Source organism: Acomys minous, assembly GCF_964271855.1.
Source record: "Acomys minous genome assembly, chromosome: 8".
NCBI classification, from domain to species: Eukaryota; Metazoa; Chordata; class Mammalia; order Rodentia; family Muridae; genus Acomys; species Acomys minous.
Window position 1 is genome coordinate 10834252 of NC_140489.1, and position 17835 is coordinate 10852086.

Here is a 17835-nt window from a genome sequence, read left to right on the forward strand (position 1 = left end):
CGGCCGGGGTGGCGAAGTTTGCGCTGATGGCGGCGGGCGGGGAAGGAGCCCGCGCGGCTGCCCAGGCCCCGCGTCTTGGAGCCATTTTGGGGGAACCCCGCAGCCGCGGCCCAAAGCGCCCCCAAGGCCTTCCCGCGCACCCCAATATAAAGCGGGGCCCCGGACTCCGAGGGGCCCGGCGCGCGGCAAGCCAGGGACCAGCCTATTTGAATATTCGCGGCTTCTGGCGCCATCGCCCTTACCTTCGGACAACCCCCCTCCCTCCCCCCCCCCACGGTGTTTTCCTCCCGAGTCAGGGCCCAGACTGTGTGGTCAGTAGGCCTGGTCCTTTGGTGCTAGGTTTGGGGCCATCGCCCCTGGCCTAGAGGGTCTCCTGGCCCCTTTGTCCAAGGCCAAAATTGTCAGTATGGAAAGAAATGGGTAGCAGGCCACTGGTCCCTGAGGGGTAGGGCCTGGCTCCCGGGGAGGGGCTGGGCCTTCCCAGCTGACCTTCAGTACTGATGAGTGGTCTCAGATACCCAGGTATCTGGGGACAAAAATAGAGGATCACAGGCCTGGACCCAGCATATCCTGAGCTGGGAGGGGTCTAGCCTCTTGGGACCTCAGAACAAAACCTGATGTCAGTGGGCCAAGGCCCACCTTGCATGGTCCAGGCCCAAGTAGAGCTATCCAGGCCTAGACAGCCACAGTTCTGTCTAGAGCTATAGCAATGACCTCAGGCCCGAACCCAGGCTTCCCTCCCCAGGTCAGAACCCTCACCTGTGCCCCCCACTGGCTGTTGTTCATCATCACCCCCACACTGAGAGAGGGGGGACACTGTTCAACCCAACAGGGGCTGGAGAAAAAATCAGAGGTTTCCAGAAACCAGACAGACTACCTAAACTTCCCTCTCCCTCTCTCCCTCTCTCCCTCTCTCCCTACCTCTCTCTCCCCCTCTCTCCCTCTGCTCAACCAAGGGTCTTGAGTGTGGTCTGTGTCAGGCCTGGGGTCTGGTCAATCTAACTAGGGGCATAGGTAGGCCAATGTCCAGTCCTCAGCTGAAAGGGGAGGGTTGGGAACAGTGGTTAAAGCCTGAGCCCCTGGACTGAATTGGATCACATGACCTTCCAGATGTGGAGGGGTCTTGAAGATGGGACTCAGTATGCCTCCTGAATTGGGCTGGGAAGGGTCCTATCCCCCCTGAAATTGGTGGGGGTCCCATTGTTGTCAGCTGCTGGTCCTCTAGCACTCTGTCCCCCAGCTCCTTCCAGAACATTCCTCCCTGATGGAATGGGTACTGAGAGCCACAGTGGGTTTCTGATTGAAGATGAGGGTTGGGCCTGAGGAAGCAGAGGCTAAGGGAATCCAGTCACATGGCCTCTTCAAGGTGGCCCCAGGATTTGGGGCTCCACAGATCTAGCTTTTTGTAAAGTCCTCCTCTCCCAGGTTTGAGTTTCCTCAGCTGCAGAATGAATGTCCCTACCTAGGACTGTTGGAAGGCGGAGGACAGGTGTCTGGTCTTGGGCCTGGAGCCTGTCCCTGGAAAGGGGGCAGCCCACTAGCCCCAGGCAGGAAGAAAGGGTTGAGTGGCAGGGCCCTAGGGATCTAGAGAGAAGGTGGTATGAGCTTGGTTCTGCCTCCTGGGGCAGAGGATGTGGGCTCTCTAAGCCATAGCCTGGGCTTTAGAACTAGGTTGAGTTCTGGGAGGTCCAGCCTTGGCCCCTCCCACCCCTCCACCCACCCACCCTCCCCAGGCTTGAGCCAGGATGTCTAACTTAAGAATGACTTGGGTGGCAGCCTTCTGTGAGCAGACAGAGGGCTGGGCTCTCACATTCCTCACCCTTCTGCAAAGACTCCCACATCATGGTCTGGCCATGGAGCCCTCCCTCAGCCAATGACTGCCTTCCCCATGGTTGTCCCTGCCCAGGAAGCCTTTTCCCTACTGTTAGGTTTTCATGACCCTTCCCACTGGTTCTTGGGGGGAGGGGCTATGCACCAGGCCCCCCGTCCAGGATGCTGAGACCCAGCCCAGCATTCAAAGCAGACACACGGGTATAAGGGGCAGTGAGGTCTGCCCAGGATGCCCCAGTAGCAGGCTAGGGACATTAGCCTCCTGAGGCACTGGAAAAGGATTCTTAAGATGCCTGAATTGGGGCTCAGAATGACAGATCATACAGGATACCCTCCAAATCTGCAAAGACCTCTGGGCTCAGGAAACAATATGGGGCAGAGGGGGCGTGTGGAGTGGAGGCTGGGGGGCTGTCCCAAACACCTAAAATGAGCTTCCTCTCCTCAGCGCCTTGTGTGGGCACCCTTAGAGCAGGACTTGGCTCTGACCTCTCACCTGCTAGCCCCAGTGCCTAGCAGACACTTGCACACAGTAGGAACTCCTTTAGCCCAGTGGCACATAGTGGGTGCGACAACCATACCTATTGATGGCCCGGCCACCTGGCTGAGGCCCCACATCTCCCCCTGAGTCCTGCACATCCTGCTCAGCTGCTCCACCTCCAGCTGTGTGTAGAACTTTCTATGACACTGCAGCACCAGGACGTCTCTGCATCGCAGCCGCCGGATGCCCGGTGGCCATGGGCCTCTCTCTGCTGCCCTGGTAGGCAGCGCCCCTCTCTCTCTTTCTGAGCTGCAGCTTCTCTGTCCTGAGGTGCAAGGGGTACATGGCAAGGCCAGAGACCCTTCACTGGGGGCCACGCCTTCTGCCAAAGCCAGTCCTTGAAGCCGTGGGACATGGTAGTCTCCAGAGAAACAACACAAGCTGATGATCAGCTGCATGGCTAGCCGTGAGGGTAGAGCCGTGAGGGGACCGCCTGCACGCTGCCAGCCACCCCACATTTCCAAGACCCTCTCCCAAACACAGCCCCCACCTCAGAGACACTAGGACCCTGGCTTTTGAACCCATGAGCAGTTCACTTGAATCCCCATCTGCGCCTCAGGGCTGGTTGGCTGTGGCAGTCGCCCCAGTGATTGGCCATTCCCTGAGCCACAGACATTCCTTAGTGGTTGGTCAAGGTGAGCAGAGCTGCTGTAGACGCCCATGGGCAAGTGGCCTGTGTGTGTGTGTGTGTGTGTGTGTGTGTGTGTGTGTGTGTGTGTGTGTGTGGCATGGCCCTGCCCAGGTCCTCACCAACTCCCCCCTATCAGGTGTGGACATGGGGGTCTCTCCTAGCTGGATCCCTGCCATTTGCTGTCCCTCTTGGATGGCATCTGCAGACCCTTCCCCCAAGGGATCCAGTGTGATTGTGGACTGTGGGTACTCTTTATACAGTGGGTTCCAGCAGGTCAGGAGCTCCTGCCACAGTATGCCGCTCACTGTGGTCCTTAGGTGGACAGGATTTCACGGCTTTGACACTGTTGCACATCTCAAGCAGGAGTGCTGGGTGGCACTGGGGCCTCAGTGCTAGCAGACACTCCACACCAGAGCCCGCCCGCTCCAGCTTTCTGTTTGAAGTCTTTTGTGCCACTAATGGATTTTCAGGTGACCTGCATGGCTTCCTTCTCCTTGAACTTGGTCCCTGTGTCCTGAGGTCGGTATTGTTTTCACAGGCACACCTGCTCGAGCATTTGGCCCACACCTTGACCTACTCACCTTACTACTCCCTTGGAGCTTGTGCAGGCCAGGCTGTCTTCCATGCTGGGACAGTGGGGGAGGGGCACAGCAGGCTGGCTCCAGAGAAACTAGTGGCTGTCACCCGCATATTTACCTCTCCTGAAGCCAAGGCTGAGGATGGCCACCCGGACTCCAGACACCTGCTCCCCGGGGGCCCTTTGTGCAGCCCCCAGCGCCACGCTACCCCTGACCCTGCACATCTGCCCCCACTCACCGGATCCACCCTGCCCTCCCTCCCTGCCCTGAAGGTCTGGCCTTGGCCCTCCAGCTTGTCACCTGGATTTTAGTTTGCTCGTTGATCACAGGCTCAGCACATTTATTAAGCGCCACTGTTTACCAAGGGCATTGAAATCAAGGAGGATATAGAAGAAACACTCCAGTTACCGGAGACAGAAACTTTTCTACACAAGTAAAATTCACAGTCCCAAGTGCTTTGGGGACAGAAATGGGAGGGTGACCAGCATTTGGTGGGGGTGGGAGGGGGGGTTGGGGGGGTGGGGGAGTCTTGCAAGCCTGGGAATGTAGCCAGCTGTGAAGAAGAAGCAGAGCCTGAGCTCCAGGCAGGACATAGCCAGGTAAGAACTACAGGGGTTCTGAGCAGAGACAGAGTCCACAGAGCCAGATCTGTTGTGGCGTGACAAGTGCTGCGCCTGAGTTCCTGACAGACATGGTAGGGACATCTGTGAGGAGACTTGTGCTTTTCACAGGCCTGGGTCTCCTTGCATGTGGGGGCGCCTCCTCATATCAGTCCCCTTACTCTTCATTTCTTTTCCCTGTAGCCCACCCACTCACTAGCCAGCTGGCCAAGCCTCTTACTAAAGAGGCTCCCACCTCTACTTCTAACTCTGATGGTGCTAGAGGAAACCTAATTCTCACTAAGTTGTGAATGACTACCTCCTCTTGAATTCTTTCTTCATGAGGGACCAAACCATTGTCAAGGGGCCTGGCACTTGAAGTGTTTTGGTTTTTTTTTTTTGTTTTTGTTTTTGTTTTTGTGTTTTCCTTCTTTCTTGCTGTTTTCCCCTTTTAAAAAATCTCCTGTCTCCACTGCCCAGCTAGGAACCTGCTCTGCAAAGCCTCCTTCATGGAATATGTCATTTTATGAAAGTGGAGTCACTTTCCTAGCTTGAATGCCAGATCTCTACTTAGTGGCTGTGTGGCCTTGAGTAAACTTCTGAGCCTCTCTGATTCTCTGAGAATGGCACCTACTTTGGATAGACTGGCTGCGTCTTTGTGAACTTGACGCTCTGCTATAGAGACTTAACTCATGCTACAAAGTGCGTACCTCTCAAAGGGCCTTTGTCCCTGCTGTGCTGCCATGGCAACCCTGTACAAGAAAATACACACAGGACTAGAGAGATGGCTCAGCAGTTAAGAGCACTTGTTCTTGCAAACGACCCAAGTTCGAGTCCCGGGACATACACAGCAACTCAAAACTGTCCACAGTTCTAATTCTAGGGGACCCAGCATCCCCTACTGATCTCTAGGGGTACCAGGCACACACATGATACACAGACATGCATGCAAGTAAAATTCTCATACATGTAAAATAAATATTAAAAACTATAAAATGAAAATATCCATGAGAACGGGGCCTTCCCAGCTGCGCAGGGGCCGCCTGCTCTGAACATGCCCCACAGTGGTCAGTGGTCCAGGTAGCCCTCTACCTGCTGGTAGGCATTCTGCCCACCATCCCTAGCAGGGGCACCGGGCATCAGGAGACCTCATGACCCTGGGACAGGGATGAAGGGAGGCTTGGGGAACATAGGGTGAATCTCTGGAGGGAAGTCATGGTAGTCACGAGTGGCCACATGGGTTTTTGCTTCAGATAGGGAAACCGAGGCACCCCAAAGATAGCCTCCTTCCTCATGGGGTGCCTCCATCCAAATGCTGGCACTAAAATTGGCTGTCATCACCACAGCCCTTTCCTGTGTGACAAGGTTTGCCCTGGAGACAGCCTATGTGAGAGTGCATGCACACATACAGAGGGGCAGACCAGTGGGGGTGAGGAGGAACCTCACTTTGGAACCTGGGTGTCTCTGGAGACCTAGGTGTTGAGGGTCCCAGGCGGAGACTATCCACCTTGCCCAGCAGCCTAGGTGCTCACACCATCCTAGGCCACAGTAGCTTTGCGATTGCAGAGTGGAGAAAGCAGGCCCCCTGCTCCTGCTCCGCTAGCCAGTTTGCCCATGTCCGTTGATAGCAGTGAGGGTCCTGAAGGTTTGCCCTTCAACCAGCTTGGTGTCCAGGCAGCACTGCAGCCCCCTTCCCTGGACTCTGAGGGGCGTGGCACCCAGGGGACATTTGGAAGTCCCTGAGGAGCTACTGTTGCCACCGAGGCTCACTTTGAGGACATCCATCCATTGCCATCTCCTGCATACTGATCCTGTCGTAGGATGGGGGACAGCCTGGCGGGGTGAGGGGCAGGGATAAGAGGGCCAGGCAGGAAAGGCAGGAGACCCAATGGAGCTGGGCACTGTAGATGCTCCTAGGGCCCGTGCGGCTTCTCTGCTTAGCCTCTGCCAGGCCCCTGTTCCTACTAGACCCACCCAGGATGCCCTCAAACACAGTGCTGGCCAGCTCTCCAATGCGGGCCCCCCCTGGAGCCTATGCCTTCCCCTGAGAGGTCCAGCCCCCACACCATCCCCAGACCCCAGATCCCAATGCAGAGTGACCGCTTCAAGACTGGGGCTGGAGGCTGAGAGGGCAAGGTTGAGGCGGGTGGCACATCCTGTAGGCAGAGCTAATGGGAGGGTGGGCAGTGTCCAGGATCTTTCAGACATGAGAGAAGCTGTCTCTGGAGGGCTTCTCGTGAGCCCTGCAGACACGTAAGGCAGCAGGATGGAGACAGCTGGAATGCGATGCACTGGGGACCCTGGCAGCCCATAATATTTGCTGCTGAGGATTATTGTGCATGTGTGCACCCAGGGGAAGAGAGAGGCTGCTGATGGGAAGCAGACATGAGCAGCATCCTCAAAGGATGCTGGGTAGGGGTAGCCAGCCGGCCAGATGCCAGGTGAGGGACAAGAAGGGAGCGACAGGCGTTATTCACCGCTGCTAGCCTGGTGGGAACACAGAGACAGAAAGCGAGGACAGAACGCATTTCCGGCAGCAGAACGGACAGCGCCTGAAGATCAGGGAAGGTGGTTACTGAAGTGTGAAAAGAAGCCACCTACAGGACTGCTGGAGAGAATGATCCAGAAAGAGGAGGCCAACTGATTCAGGAAAAAAGGCCTGAGCTGGAGCCAACAGAAAGCAGGCAGGGCCTAGAGGGTTGTCCCAGGTGCACAGCACAGGTGTCAGGCAGATGCGGGTAGGTGGCACATGGGGGTGACATCTGTGGAGGTTCCCTTGGACAGCTTCCTGTGCTCCGTGCTGTAGGTGGGTGGAAAGAGAAAGAGGTGCTGAGGTGGGGGTGGGGCAGAGACAGAAGGATGATGGTGGCACTCCAAGTCACTCCATCTTTAGGGGCCCGAGTCCAGGTGGAAATCCCCTGTCCTTGGGTAGGGGAGAGGGGCATCAGGGAAGCCTGGAAGTGAAGTGTAGGGATAGAGAAGGGGACGGTCCTAGTGTGTGCTTGGGGGGGGGGGCAGGGGGTGCTGTAGCTACCCTGGGCATCTAGTTCTGCCCAACCCAAGGGCTCTCCAGGACACGGTGCCCAGCTCCCAGCACATGGCTCCCTTGGCAGAGGAGGGTGGCTGGGCAGGGCTGCAGCTGCCTGATAAGATGAGGCAAGGAGCTGCTTGTTCCTGCAGTACCTTCTGACCGCTGCCCCAGGAGGAAGGAGTGACAGAGGGGCCCTGGCAGCCCGAGCTGCATAGCCATAGAGATAGAACCAGGGCAGATGCCCAGCGTGTGGAGACCTATTCTCCCTAGCGGCAACCCCCTTCCAGACAACGCCCTGCTACAGCCATAGGACCACAAGTCATGATCCATGCCGTTCCCCAGCACGTGCCAACATGAAGGCACACAGGCACGTGTGACCTTTCCGCAGGGGCTGTTTGTTTTGTGACACCTCAGTGACCATGATGGCAGCACAGTGCTGAGACTTACAACGTTAGCATTTGACCTTTCCCAGTGTGGGGGGGGGGGTCAGGGGCAGGGATAGACAGCACAGAGCTGAGCCCAACCAAGCCCTGTGACCTGAGACAGGCCTGACCTTACCTGGCACCTGTTTCCTCCGGTGAAAAGTAGGGGCGGGGGATGGGAGATCTGAGAAAGTGCTGGAGAAGATGGATGGAGGCTCCTGGGGAGGCTTGAGTGTTGAGTCATCTGCTGGTGATGGCTCGCCTGCCCTTGAGGGAGGGCGGCCACAGGCATGAAGGGTAGAACCATCCAGTGGTGACCATGGCACAACAGACTGTGAAGATGCTCAGAAACAGGCACAATGCAGCACAGGTCAGAGCCCCAGAGGGTACCACTAGCAGGAGAGGCTCTGCCCAGCAGCCTGAGGTGCTGACACTAGGTGGCTCTGGCTTTTCCATGGAAGGAGTGGTGGCCCGGAGCCATCACAGGGACACAGGGACTGTCCTACTCCATTTAGAGATGTTTCTACCACCTGGGCATATGGTCCCCAGGAGGGAACAGGCTAGGTCCCTTGGCAACAGCTTTGAAGATGGGCATTGTAGGCTGGTTGAGAACATGAAGGCAGCCCTGGGGTCAGGCCTGGCCATACTACCTGACATAGCCCATAGGCTCAGTGGGCAGGTGACCAGCCAGAGCACTGTGACTGTCTACTCAGTAATGTCACAGAGAGTAGGTGATGTGCAGGTGGAGACCCTCCCAGGATAACACCCAGGGCCTGGAGAGGCAGGAGAGCAGTCGGCCTCCAAGGCAAACACAGGCATAGACTGGGGCACCAGGGGCCCAAGAGGTAGGAACCTGGGCATTTAGGCTGGGTACAGTGGCCAATGCAGGGCGTGGTCTTCTTGGGGTTAGAAATGAGCCAATCAATTGCCAGAAGAGCCAGGGTTGGGAGGCCAGGGTGGTGGAGGAGATCCCGCACAGCCCTGACTGGCCAGGGGAGCAGGTTTTGACCTCCTCGGGGAGGGTGGGCCAGCTGGGCCTTCAGGTGGGGAAGAGTTAACCTTGGGCGGGCAGAGGGGACATGGGGACAAAGTCACCAAGATGAGAAAGTGCTTTCAGCATGTGAAGAATGACAAGCAATTTGGCGTTGTTGGAGCATGACTGCAGGCCCAGGCTGAGCCATACTGGAGAGCAAGGCAGGCTGAGCACAGGCATCCTGCAGGGCCCCCACAGAACATCAGTGACACTGGGCCAGAGTCAACCCGTGGCCCTCCTCTGACCCTGGCTGGAGCAGTGACCAAGAGCCCAGCCCCACCCTATCACCATGTCACCAGGCAGGACAGGTGGTCCAGCATGGTGAGAGCAAGTCCCCAGAGGCAGGAGAGGTAGCATCAAGCTGAGCTTCCCAAGAAAGTAGAGGGAGGCCAGACATCTGGGTGCAGGGGGGACAGGGGGTGGGTGAAGGCTAGTGAGACTTAGGAAGGGAGAATGCCCTAACTAGCTCAGGAGCCTTCAGCTACGTGTGTAGAGCCCATGGATGGGGCTGGGACCTTTCTTGCCCGGGCACGCTGGAGCGAGCACAGGCAGCCTTGGGGCTCCACAGGTGACTGTGGCTGCCTGCATCCAAGATGAGTGGTGACAGCCCCTGCTTGGTTGCTGTGTGAGAAGGCTCTGGTCTATGCCTGCTGTTTCTCTCAGTGTCCTGAGCTTTCTCTACCTTCAGGGACCCTTGCTGGTCCCCAGGGTCTCTTGGAGCTGCTTTGGCAGGCAGTTCCTGTGAGAGGAAGACAGACATGTATCAACAGGTTCCCCGGCTAGGAGAAAGGATTGCTTCCACCTCTAGGATGGAGGAAACTGGCTCCAGGCAAGCTGGGAAGCAAGCAGCGCATGACAGACCCCACCCCCACCCCCACCCCGCCACCGCCGCCCATCTCTTCTTGAGAGGCACCCAGTGCCTGCTCATACACATCCTGGGGACTTGGTCTTAGGGCAGGCAGCCTTGGTGGCCAGGCTAGGGCAATCACTGGCCACAAGCCACAGTACTCCCCAGCGGTCTCAGCTTGCTTCCTCCCTCTTCTCACCTGAATGGGATGCAAGAAAGGAGTAGGGTGGTTTGCATGTCAGTCCTGAGACCTGCCTGGTGACCTTGGGACTAGGGCATGGTGTCTCTGGAGCCTACTGTCTGGGCGTTGGGGTGGGGAGGGAGAGGATGTACCCTACATCAAGTGCTACCCTGACTGATAGCTTACGTGTGTTACCTGGCTCAGAACAAAGACATGCAGTCAGTGGTGCTCAATAAATGCCCTGTAAGTGGCCAGAATCAGACCGTGCATCCCCTCTCAACCAGACACATCCCACCCAAGCTGAGGCCCCTGCAGCAGGGGCTGTTGACTGGAAACTTGTTGGCAAGGGCTTCGAGGAGGACACTGTGGCCACTGCGGGCCTTGGTTGAGCCAGGAAGGGAGACAGCCCAGCCTGTCTGACCCTCTACAGTCTTGGGAGTGGCTCCCATGTGAACCCAGAGAGCCCCACCCTACCCCACCCCTGCAGTCAGCCCATGACTTGATTCCAATGGGAACTTTTTTCCAGTGGTAAAATCTGATCTTAAGTAAAGTTTTTCTTCTGTTTTTTGTTTTGTTTTGTTGTTGGTTTTGTTGTTTTGGTTTTTTGTCTGTAGAAAAGATGACAAACCCTGAAAAATATACATTTTTTTCAATTACCCAGCATCCCACCACCCAGGCATAAAAAAATGGACATTTCTTTTCTTCTGTGACGGTCTGTACAATGAGTCTTTTAAGTGAGACTGTGCAAGCTCTCGGCACGTCTGCCTCGTCCAGCCAGGATCTTTTGTGGGTGTAACTGGCCCACTTCAGTGGCTGCTTGACTAGACCTCAGCTCCAAGCATGCCTGCCATGTGTCCCCTCAAGTGCATGTGTCAAGCCTAAGCAGTCAGGTTCCAGGCAGGTCATGGCCCGGTGACAGGCACACATATGTGGCACTGTCCTCCAGCAGGGTGGCACCAGAGCAGGGCAGAGCCAGACCTCTGTGCTTGATTATACCCACCCATTGTCCAGCCACAGACAGGGAGTGGATGAGCAAGGTCTCAGTAGAGGGTGGAGAGACACCCAGCATCTGCAGATCCCACAGCCCATAGGACACTCAGGTAGCTAGCTCTCTATTCACTGGCCAATATCGCTTCCCTGCAGAGAGGAGCTGCCTGCCCCTCTGCCGGAAAGCCAGCCCCTGTCCAGGGCAGGCCGATCTAGAGCAAGAGTAGGGGAGCCTTCTTTCCTACAACCTACCTGAGGCTAGGATAGAGGGTACAGGCCTGTGGCTAGGAACAGAATCCCCAGAAGAAGCTAGTAACCAAAGGACCCCACCCCAGAGGGGTTCAGTGTCAACACTGAGCTAAGAGCCTCTGGAGAGCCACCACCAGCAGGGCTATCAGATGCTCAGCTGCCGCCCCCCAACAATCCTGCTCTCTTGTCTCTTGGCCTCAGCCCCGGGCTGCAGCCCCCCCACACTGCACCCCCACATGTTCTGAGCAGCTCTGTCCTCTTCGCCCACAGGCTGCACAGCCCCTGGGTGCCCTCGTGCCTCGGGCAGCCCCGAGTCCTGCAGGGCCGCCTGGCCAGGTCCTTACCCTCGCTCTGGGACAGGTAACACACCTGTTGTCTCTACCTGTACACCCCGACTCCTTGGTGTCTCTGTCTGTCCCAGGACTTGTGTGCCATGTCTGCGTCTGGCTCCCCAGGACAGACAGGCTCAGAAGAAGATCTCTTGGCTCACAGACATTGGCCCTACATCTTTGCACTCCTGTGAGTGGTCAGGGAGGCCTTATAAAAGGAGAGCAGCTTCTTCAGGACCCTTTTTGAACCTGGGGTCAGCATCCTAAAGTCTTCCTGGGGCCTTCCAATGGGTGAAAAGAGGCCCAAGACACAGCACGCAACACAGCTGTCCTTCCCTTACCAGGACACGACCAGAAAGAAGCCACCATCCTCACTCCTGGGGAGGACGAGGCTCTGGCCACTCCCAGTTCCTCAGCCCCCACCCATCTACTGTGCATATGTTAAGGGGCTGTTTCCATGGTTCCTCTTGAGGACTTGATGGACTGTAAATGGAAATAAACCTCTCTGTTCCCCCACCCCCAAGAAGACAAGGCAAACCCTGACCCAGCTGCGGCACCTCTGCAGCCTCATCCTCACCTGTTAGGAGCACAGAAGCCTACAGCTTAGCCTAGCCCCCTTGGAGCCCAGCAGCCCCACTCTCACATAGTAACACTCCCACATCATCCCATTGTGTCAGATGGCTCTGGTACCCATGTGGGTACCAGAGACAGCCAGGCTCCCTATATATGGGTATGCCATTCTTGTTTCCAGGTGTGGAAACTGAGGCCCTGGCTGAGATGCAGTTAGTCTGTGGGAGGACAGGATGCTAAATGGAGATGCTGGCAACACCCAAGTAGCCACCAGGGTCCTCCTCCCTGTCCAGGAGCTTCTGACCCCAGGTCATGGTCAGATGTGAGGGAGGGGCAAGGAGCAGTCGCCATGGCCCTCTCCAGGTTGCGAGATTCAGAGGGCAGGCTGGAAGCCATGGGACACAGACAGCAGAGGGAGCCCAAGAAGGTGCTGGGTGCAGCTGGTGTGTCGTGACCCAAGGCACAATGGCAGGCCAGACAAAGGCCTGCAGGTAGGACGGTGCAGGGTACAAGGGAAAAGGCACCATGGAACACCACTAGGAAGGACTGAGGACTGAGGATGTGTGTCTGGGTCAGGGGCCTGGGTGAAGGAGCCCCTGGAGCAAGCAGGCTGGAGACCCAGCAGCTGGGGTTCTGTTAGCCAACAACTGACCTTGAAGGGTAGGTAGCTGTGATGGCTGATGGGGTGCAGGGGCGGGGGAGAGTAGGGGCAGGAAGGGCTGGTGAACCAGTGAGTCACCTCGTGTTTAGAAGACCACTAGACGCCCAGGGTAAACTAAGGCTCTGTGGAGCGGTGCTTGCTGGGTCCCAGTTCTGCACAGAATGCACCATGCAGCTTCTCCCGCTTTCCGTGAGTCCGTTGCTGTTGGTTCTCAAAGCAGGGGTGGGGGGGGGGCGGGCAGAGGGAGGATGGAGGTGTCTCTGGCTTGGTGTTTCCAGTGTGGGCAGGGTTCGAACTGAGTAGAAATAAGCGGCTGAAGGCAGGTGGGTTAGGCTGCCTCACAGATCACAGAGAGAGTCAAGGCCAAGTGCAGGCAGGTACAGCCCCTGAAGAGCTCGGCCTGGAGGCTGGCGGAGAGCCAGGAGTCAGGCTGAGAGGGCCGCCCCAGCAGATGGACAAGGTCCTCGCCTATTCCCAAGGGTACAGCCACCTCCTGCAGCTGGTGGCCCACGGTCAGGAGCCTCTGCAAGGAACCCCCAACCTTACGAGCTGCTGCCTACTGCAAATCGGCTTTGGGTGAAGTGGGTACTCCAGGAAGCTTTCCACCCTACAAGGAAGGGAAGGCCAGAGTAGTGGCTGCCTGGGAGGGCTGGCGCAGGCAGTCAGGTGGGCTGCCTGGAAGAGAGCAGCATAGAAACATCTGGGCAAGGTAGCTGGACACCTGGCAGCTGGGCTTGGGTGGGCAGCAGTGCCTTGCCGCTGGGTTTCCCTGGCTACTTTGGATTCTCTTTGGGGGACTGACTGTTGGGAGGACCCGCCTCCTTCCCTTAGAACTGGGCAGGAATCCAGGAATGCTTAATAGAGGTGGCTGGGAGAGTGTCTGTGACTTTGTGTAGCATGCTCACAGGGTTGAGGGACACCTTTGATGGCCATGCCTACCCACCCTCCTCACCCCACACTGGGTTCTGAGTCAGAGTTGTCCCCAGAACACTTAAGTCCCACAACATATCTGGACAGAGTTTGGGCTCCCAGCACCTGCTAGGCCCCGCCTCCCGCGTTAGCACCCGAACTTCCCTCCCGCCCCCCCCCTTATAGAAGTTACTACCCTCTTGCATGGTGGGGCTCAGGTAGGATGGAAGTGTGAATACCCAGGGGACTGCAGAGTCCTGACGCCTGAGGGGACACCAGTGCTGGCACAGCCGCCACCAGGGGAGAGAGGTGCAGGGGGCAGAGAGTATGGCCGAGTACCCACATGCAAACACTAGTAGGGTCCGGGGCATGGTACATGCCCACACACGCCCGGCTGGCTCAGTTTCCCCCACGTTCAGTGCCACAGCCTGGCCAGCTGCCTGGTGTCTTGCAGTGCCCTGCAGGAACAGAAGGGCGAGCTGCGCAAGCGGCTGTCCTACACCACCCACAAGCTGGAGAGGCTGGAGACGGAGTTTGACTCCACTCGCCACTACCTGGAGATTGAGCTGAGGCGCGCGCAGGAGGAGCTGGACAAGGTCACCGAGAAGCTGCGCAGGTGAAGATGGTGCTGTGCCCGGTGGAGGGGGGAGGATTTGGACCGTATCGGCTCCGGCTCTGGGGGTGTTCGGCCCAGCCTAGAGAACCTGGAGCAGAGCAGCCCACCTAGGGCTTGAACCTATAGCGGCAGGCTCTCCTCAGAGGCCTCTTCCAGACCTGGCTCCTCGCCCTCATCACACACGCTCTGCTCTGACTTTGGGCAGGCCAGCGGCTGCACAGAAGGAAGGGGCCACTTCCAGAAGCTCCCGCGGTGAACTTGAATGTAGGGGCTGCATCCCTGAGTGGCTCAGGGCCTCGGATGCAATGAGAAGAGGGCAGCTCTTAAACTGTTTTCCTTCTGTGCATTTATCGGTCTAAAGCCCCATTATGGCCATCCCCCAACTTAGAAGTACCAAGAAGATGCCAGCTGCTGTTGGCTGAGCCTGTTTTAAATATTTAGGGTAGCAGTTGGTGCTGTCCTGAGGGCATTTTGTCCCTCTTTGAATGTCACCATTCTTCTGGGCTTCTGAATGTCACCACTAAGCTGTATGGAAGCCAAGCTTGGGCAGTGCAGCCAGACCTTGGTTGAAGTCCCAGCTCTGCCACTTAACTAACTGCATTAAGCATCTTTTTGTGTCCCTTTCCCATTGGCGAGCCAGCGGTAATACCACAAAGGTTGTCTAGAGGACGCACGGCCACCGTAGCCAGTGCCCCCCAGCCACCAGTAAGAGAAGTCCAAAGCACATCGCTCCTGTCTCTACCTGCTTTTCCAGGTGGAACCTTGTCTTGGTTCCTAGCACTGATCCCAGGGCCACACATACACGTGTCTCCCTTTGAGCGTGCAGGTGAGCTATAAACGCCCTGCCAACTTCTAAGACATAAGTGCCATTGTGACAGGCTCTTGTGAATATGCCTTCCCGTGTTCTCTCCAAGGAGCCCTACTACGGGTGGGCAGAACAGTGAGGCTTTGGCCATAGCCTAGGAGACACTCTGACAGAAGAGGTTGGCTTTGATCAGCTCTTAAGCACAGGCACTGAATTAGGTAGAGCTGGTGGGGACAGGCTTAGGTGCCTGACGGCCATGTTAAGAAGGTCATGATGGCAGGGAGGTGGCTGGGGTTGTAGGAAGGTCAGGCCTTGCAAGTCATGACCTTGTTTACTTCCTGCTACAGGATTCAGAGCAACTACATGGCGCTGCAGAGGGTCAACCAAGAGCTGGAGGACAAGCTGTACCGCATGGTGAGGCCCCAGCACACACTCCCCTCTCGCTCGGTGGCCCCTTGGGGTTTGTTCCCTTGAGTGGGAGGTGCCCTTGGGACAAAAAAGGGGGTGGAGTCCGGGTCTAGCACATCCCCAAGTGGGATGAGGAGGTCCCACTTGTTCTTGTTAGGGTAACACGTGTTCGATGCCTGCCTGTCTTCAAGCTGAGACCAAACAGTGCAGGATGGGTAGGGGCTGGCCAGTGATGAGCATCACTCTCCCACCTCATTGAGTGAGATGGGCAAGACAAGCCGTAGTCCCCACCTTAAAACCAGGACACCAGGAGTAGGTAACTGAGACTCAGTGAAGTCAACTGGCCCAGGCTGGCCCAGCTTTTCAGTAGAAGAAGGGATCAAACCTGGGTCAGTCTGTGGTCTTAACCCTGCACCATTAGCTTTCTGAGCTACTGCGCTCACAAAAGCAATGGCACTAACCATTGGCCGTTCCTTCTGTCCCCATTACCCAGGGCCAGCACTATGAGGAAGAAAAACGTGCAATGAGTCATGAGATTGTCGCCCTTAACAGCCACCTGCTGGAGGCCAAGGTGACCATTGACAAGCTGTCAGAGGACAACGTGAGTGCCCGTGTGCATTTGGCCTCTACAGGGACCTGGCAGGTGTTTTCTGGGAGCTTCCCAGGGGAAGCCTTGGCAGGCAGGGCCTTTCTGATTCAGAGAGACTCCAGCATGGCTCCGGAGGAGGGGGCAGACAGGGAAGTGAGGACTTGGAGAAATACTCGGGGCAACTGGGAAAGGGCAGATCCCTCATGAAAGGACTGAAGATAGGGTGCGGGAGGCCATCTATCGCACACAAGATTCCAGAGCACCTGGGAACTTTTGACTTCAGCCAGCCCCAGTATCGTACCACAGATGTGTGGATATCCAAAGGGCCCCGTGAGATGGCCAGACACCCCTCACTTCCCCCTGGGGGCTGACTGCAGACACACTGATTGGCCTCTGCTCCTTGGGGCAGGATCATACAAGGTTCTGAGGTTACAGTCTGGTCAACACAGACCGGGGCAAAGAAAAATGGCTGCCCTTGTAGAGTTTAAGTACATATGGAAAAAGCAGAGTTAGTTGGACAGCCAACTGTTTGTGTTCATTTCATTAGAGTGTGTCACTTGGGATTTGGAGACTTGGCACTCATTGGCCGGGTGGCCTGGACCCTTCCCAGGACAGAGAGGTCCCAAGCAAAAAGCATGTCTTTGCAAGGTCACCTGCTTTTCCAAGCACCATCCCCTACTTACTGACCTGGTCTGGCTGTGCAGTGCCCACAGCCTTCTGGTCCCGTGACAGTTGCTGTGAGGTCTTAGGGGACTGACTTTCAACTCTTTTTCTAGGCAGTTCAGGGAGGAGTTGAGAGGGGCTGGAAGTCCCAGTTTCTCTCCCCCATGTAGGCCAGGTCCAGAGGTGGATCTGAAGAGGGCAGCTCAGGACACTGATCCTGCTTGAGTGGAGCTGTGGCAGTGGTCTTGGGCCCTGTGGGTCCTAGGCAAGCTGTCGTTTCTGGAGAGCAGTAAGGACTAGTCCAACACAGGCACATGCAACAGAGATTTTATTTCCAAAGCAGAAAGCACCCTCTCGTTCCTACTGTTTGCATCTGTTTTCAGCTCAGGAGGCTGAGCAGGGTCCCACCTGCACCTGGGGTCACACACCTGCCCTGACCCCAGCCCAGCCTGGCAACCAGCCCTGAGGCCAGGCAAAACCAATGAAGTGTGTTGAGTCACAAGTGGGAGACCAGAGCGGGAGGGCTGGGGTTCATCTTTGTCCCTTGTACCCAGCACTCCCACCAAGGCGTCTTTGGAGGGACTCCGGGGAGCTACCAGAACAGGAATCCCAGACCTGGTGCACCAGCCTGCCAACATCTGGGAGCTCAGAGCTGATGGGGGCCCCACCTGTGGCTGCCCCAGCCTGTGGAGGGCCTGGTGTTGACTGGGCATCCTCCGACACACCAGCGGGTCACGCTTAGACTGCAGTGACAGTGTGGAGCCAGCACAGGGACAGGCCAGAAGCTGCCACCCTGCTCTGCTCTCCCCTCCCATTGCCCTGCTGGCACTGGGCACCGGGCAGGACGGCCGCGCCAAAGCCCTTCTCTTGTCTTCCAGGAGCTCTATAAGAAGGACTGCAATCTAGCGGCCCAGCTGCTGCAGTGCAGCCAGACCTACGGCAGGGTCCATAAGGTGTCCGAGGTAACGTGGCCCCGCCCCACAGCCAGGCCCGCCCCGTCCCAGGACCACCCGGCTCCTTTTGGGCCACCCCACCCCGAAGCCTCTCCCCACCCTCCAGGAAGAAGCTACCCGGTGAGCCTGAACCCTCGTCCCTTCGTGCACCTGGGTCCTGGCTTCCTGATGGTGAAAGGTGGCCCCCCTCAAGCCCCCCCACACACACTACACTTCCCAGAGCCATCCTTGCCTTACGCGGGCTTGGTCACGATTAGAGACAGGCCCATACCAGAGAAAGACACACACATCGAGGACAGGGCCGCCATTGAAGGCACACAGTGAGTTGGCAGCAGAGCCCAAGTCAGCACTAGGCTTGCCTGGTAGCAAACAGAAGTAGAGAGAGAGAGCCACCCTGCCCATCTGT

At 57.1% G+C, this 17835-nt stretch overlaps 1 protein-coding gene across 17 annotated transcripts in view; it reads left to right on the forward strand.

The window, feature by feature from the left end:
* The window catches only part of BEGAIN (brain enriched guanylate kinase associated), a 37197-nt gene that overhangs the window by 16597 nt on the left and 2765 nt on the right, over positions 1-17835 (forward strand). For 5 of the 17 annotated variants that reach the window (XM_084792452.1, XM_084792443.1, XM_084792455.1 and 2 more), the window contains exons 3-6: positions 13850-14011; positions 15164-15230; positions 15718-15825; positions 17355-17549. In XM_084792452.1, coding sequence (XP_084648578.1) covers positions 13850-14011; positions 15164-15230; positions 15718-15825; positions 17355-17549 — 532 coding nt within the window. Of the gene's footprint in view, positions 1-11196; positions 11287-13849; positions 14012-15163; positions 15231-15717; positions 15826-17354; positions 17550-17835 lie in introns of those variants that run through there. The other 12 variants (XM_084792444.1, XM_084792446.1, XM_084792445.1 and 9 more) reach the window with 5 other exon arrangements.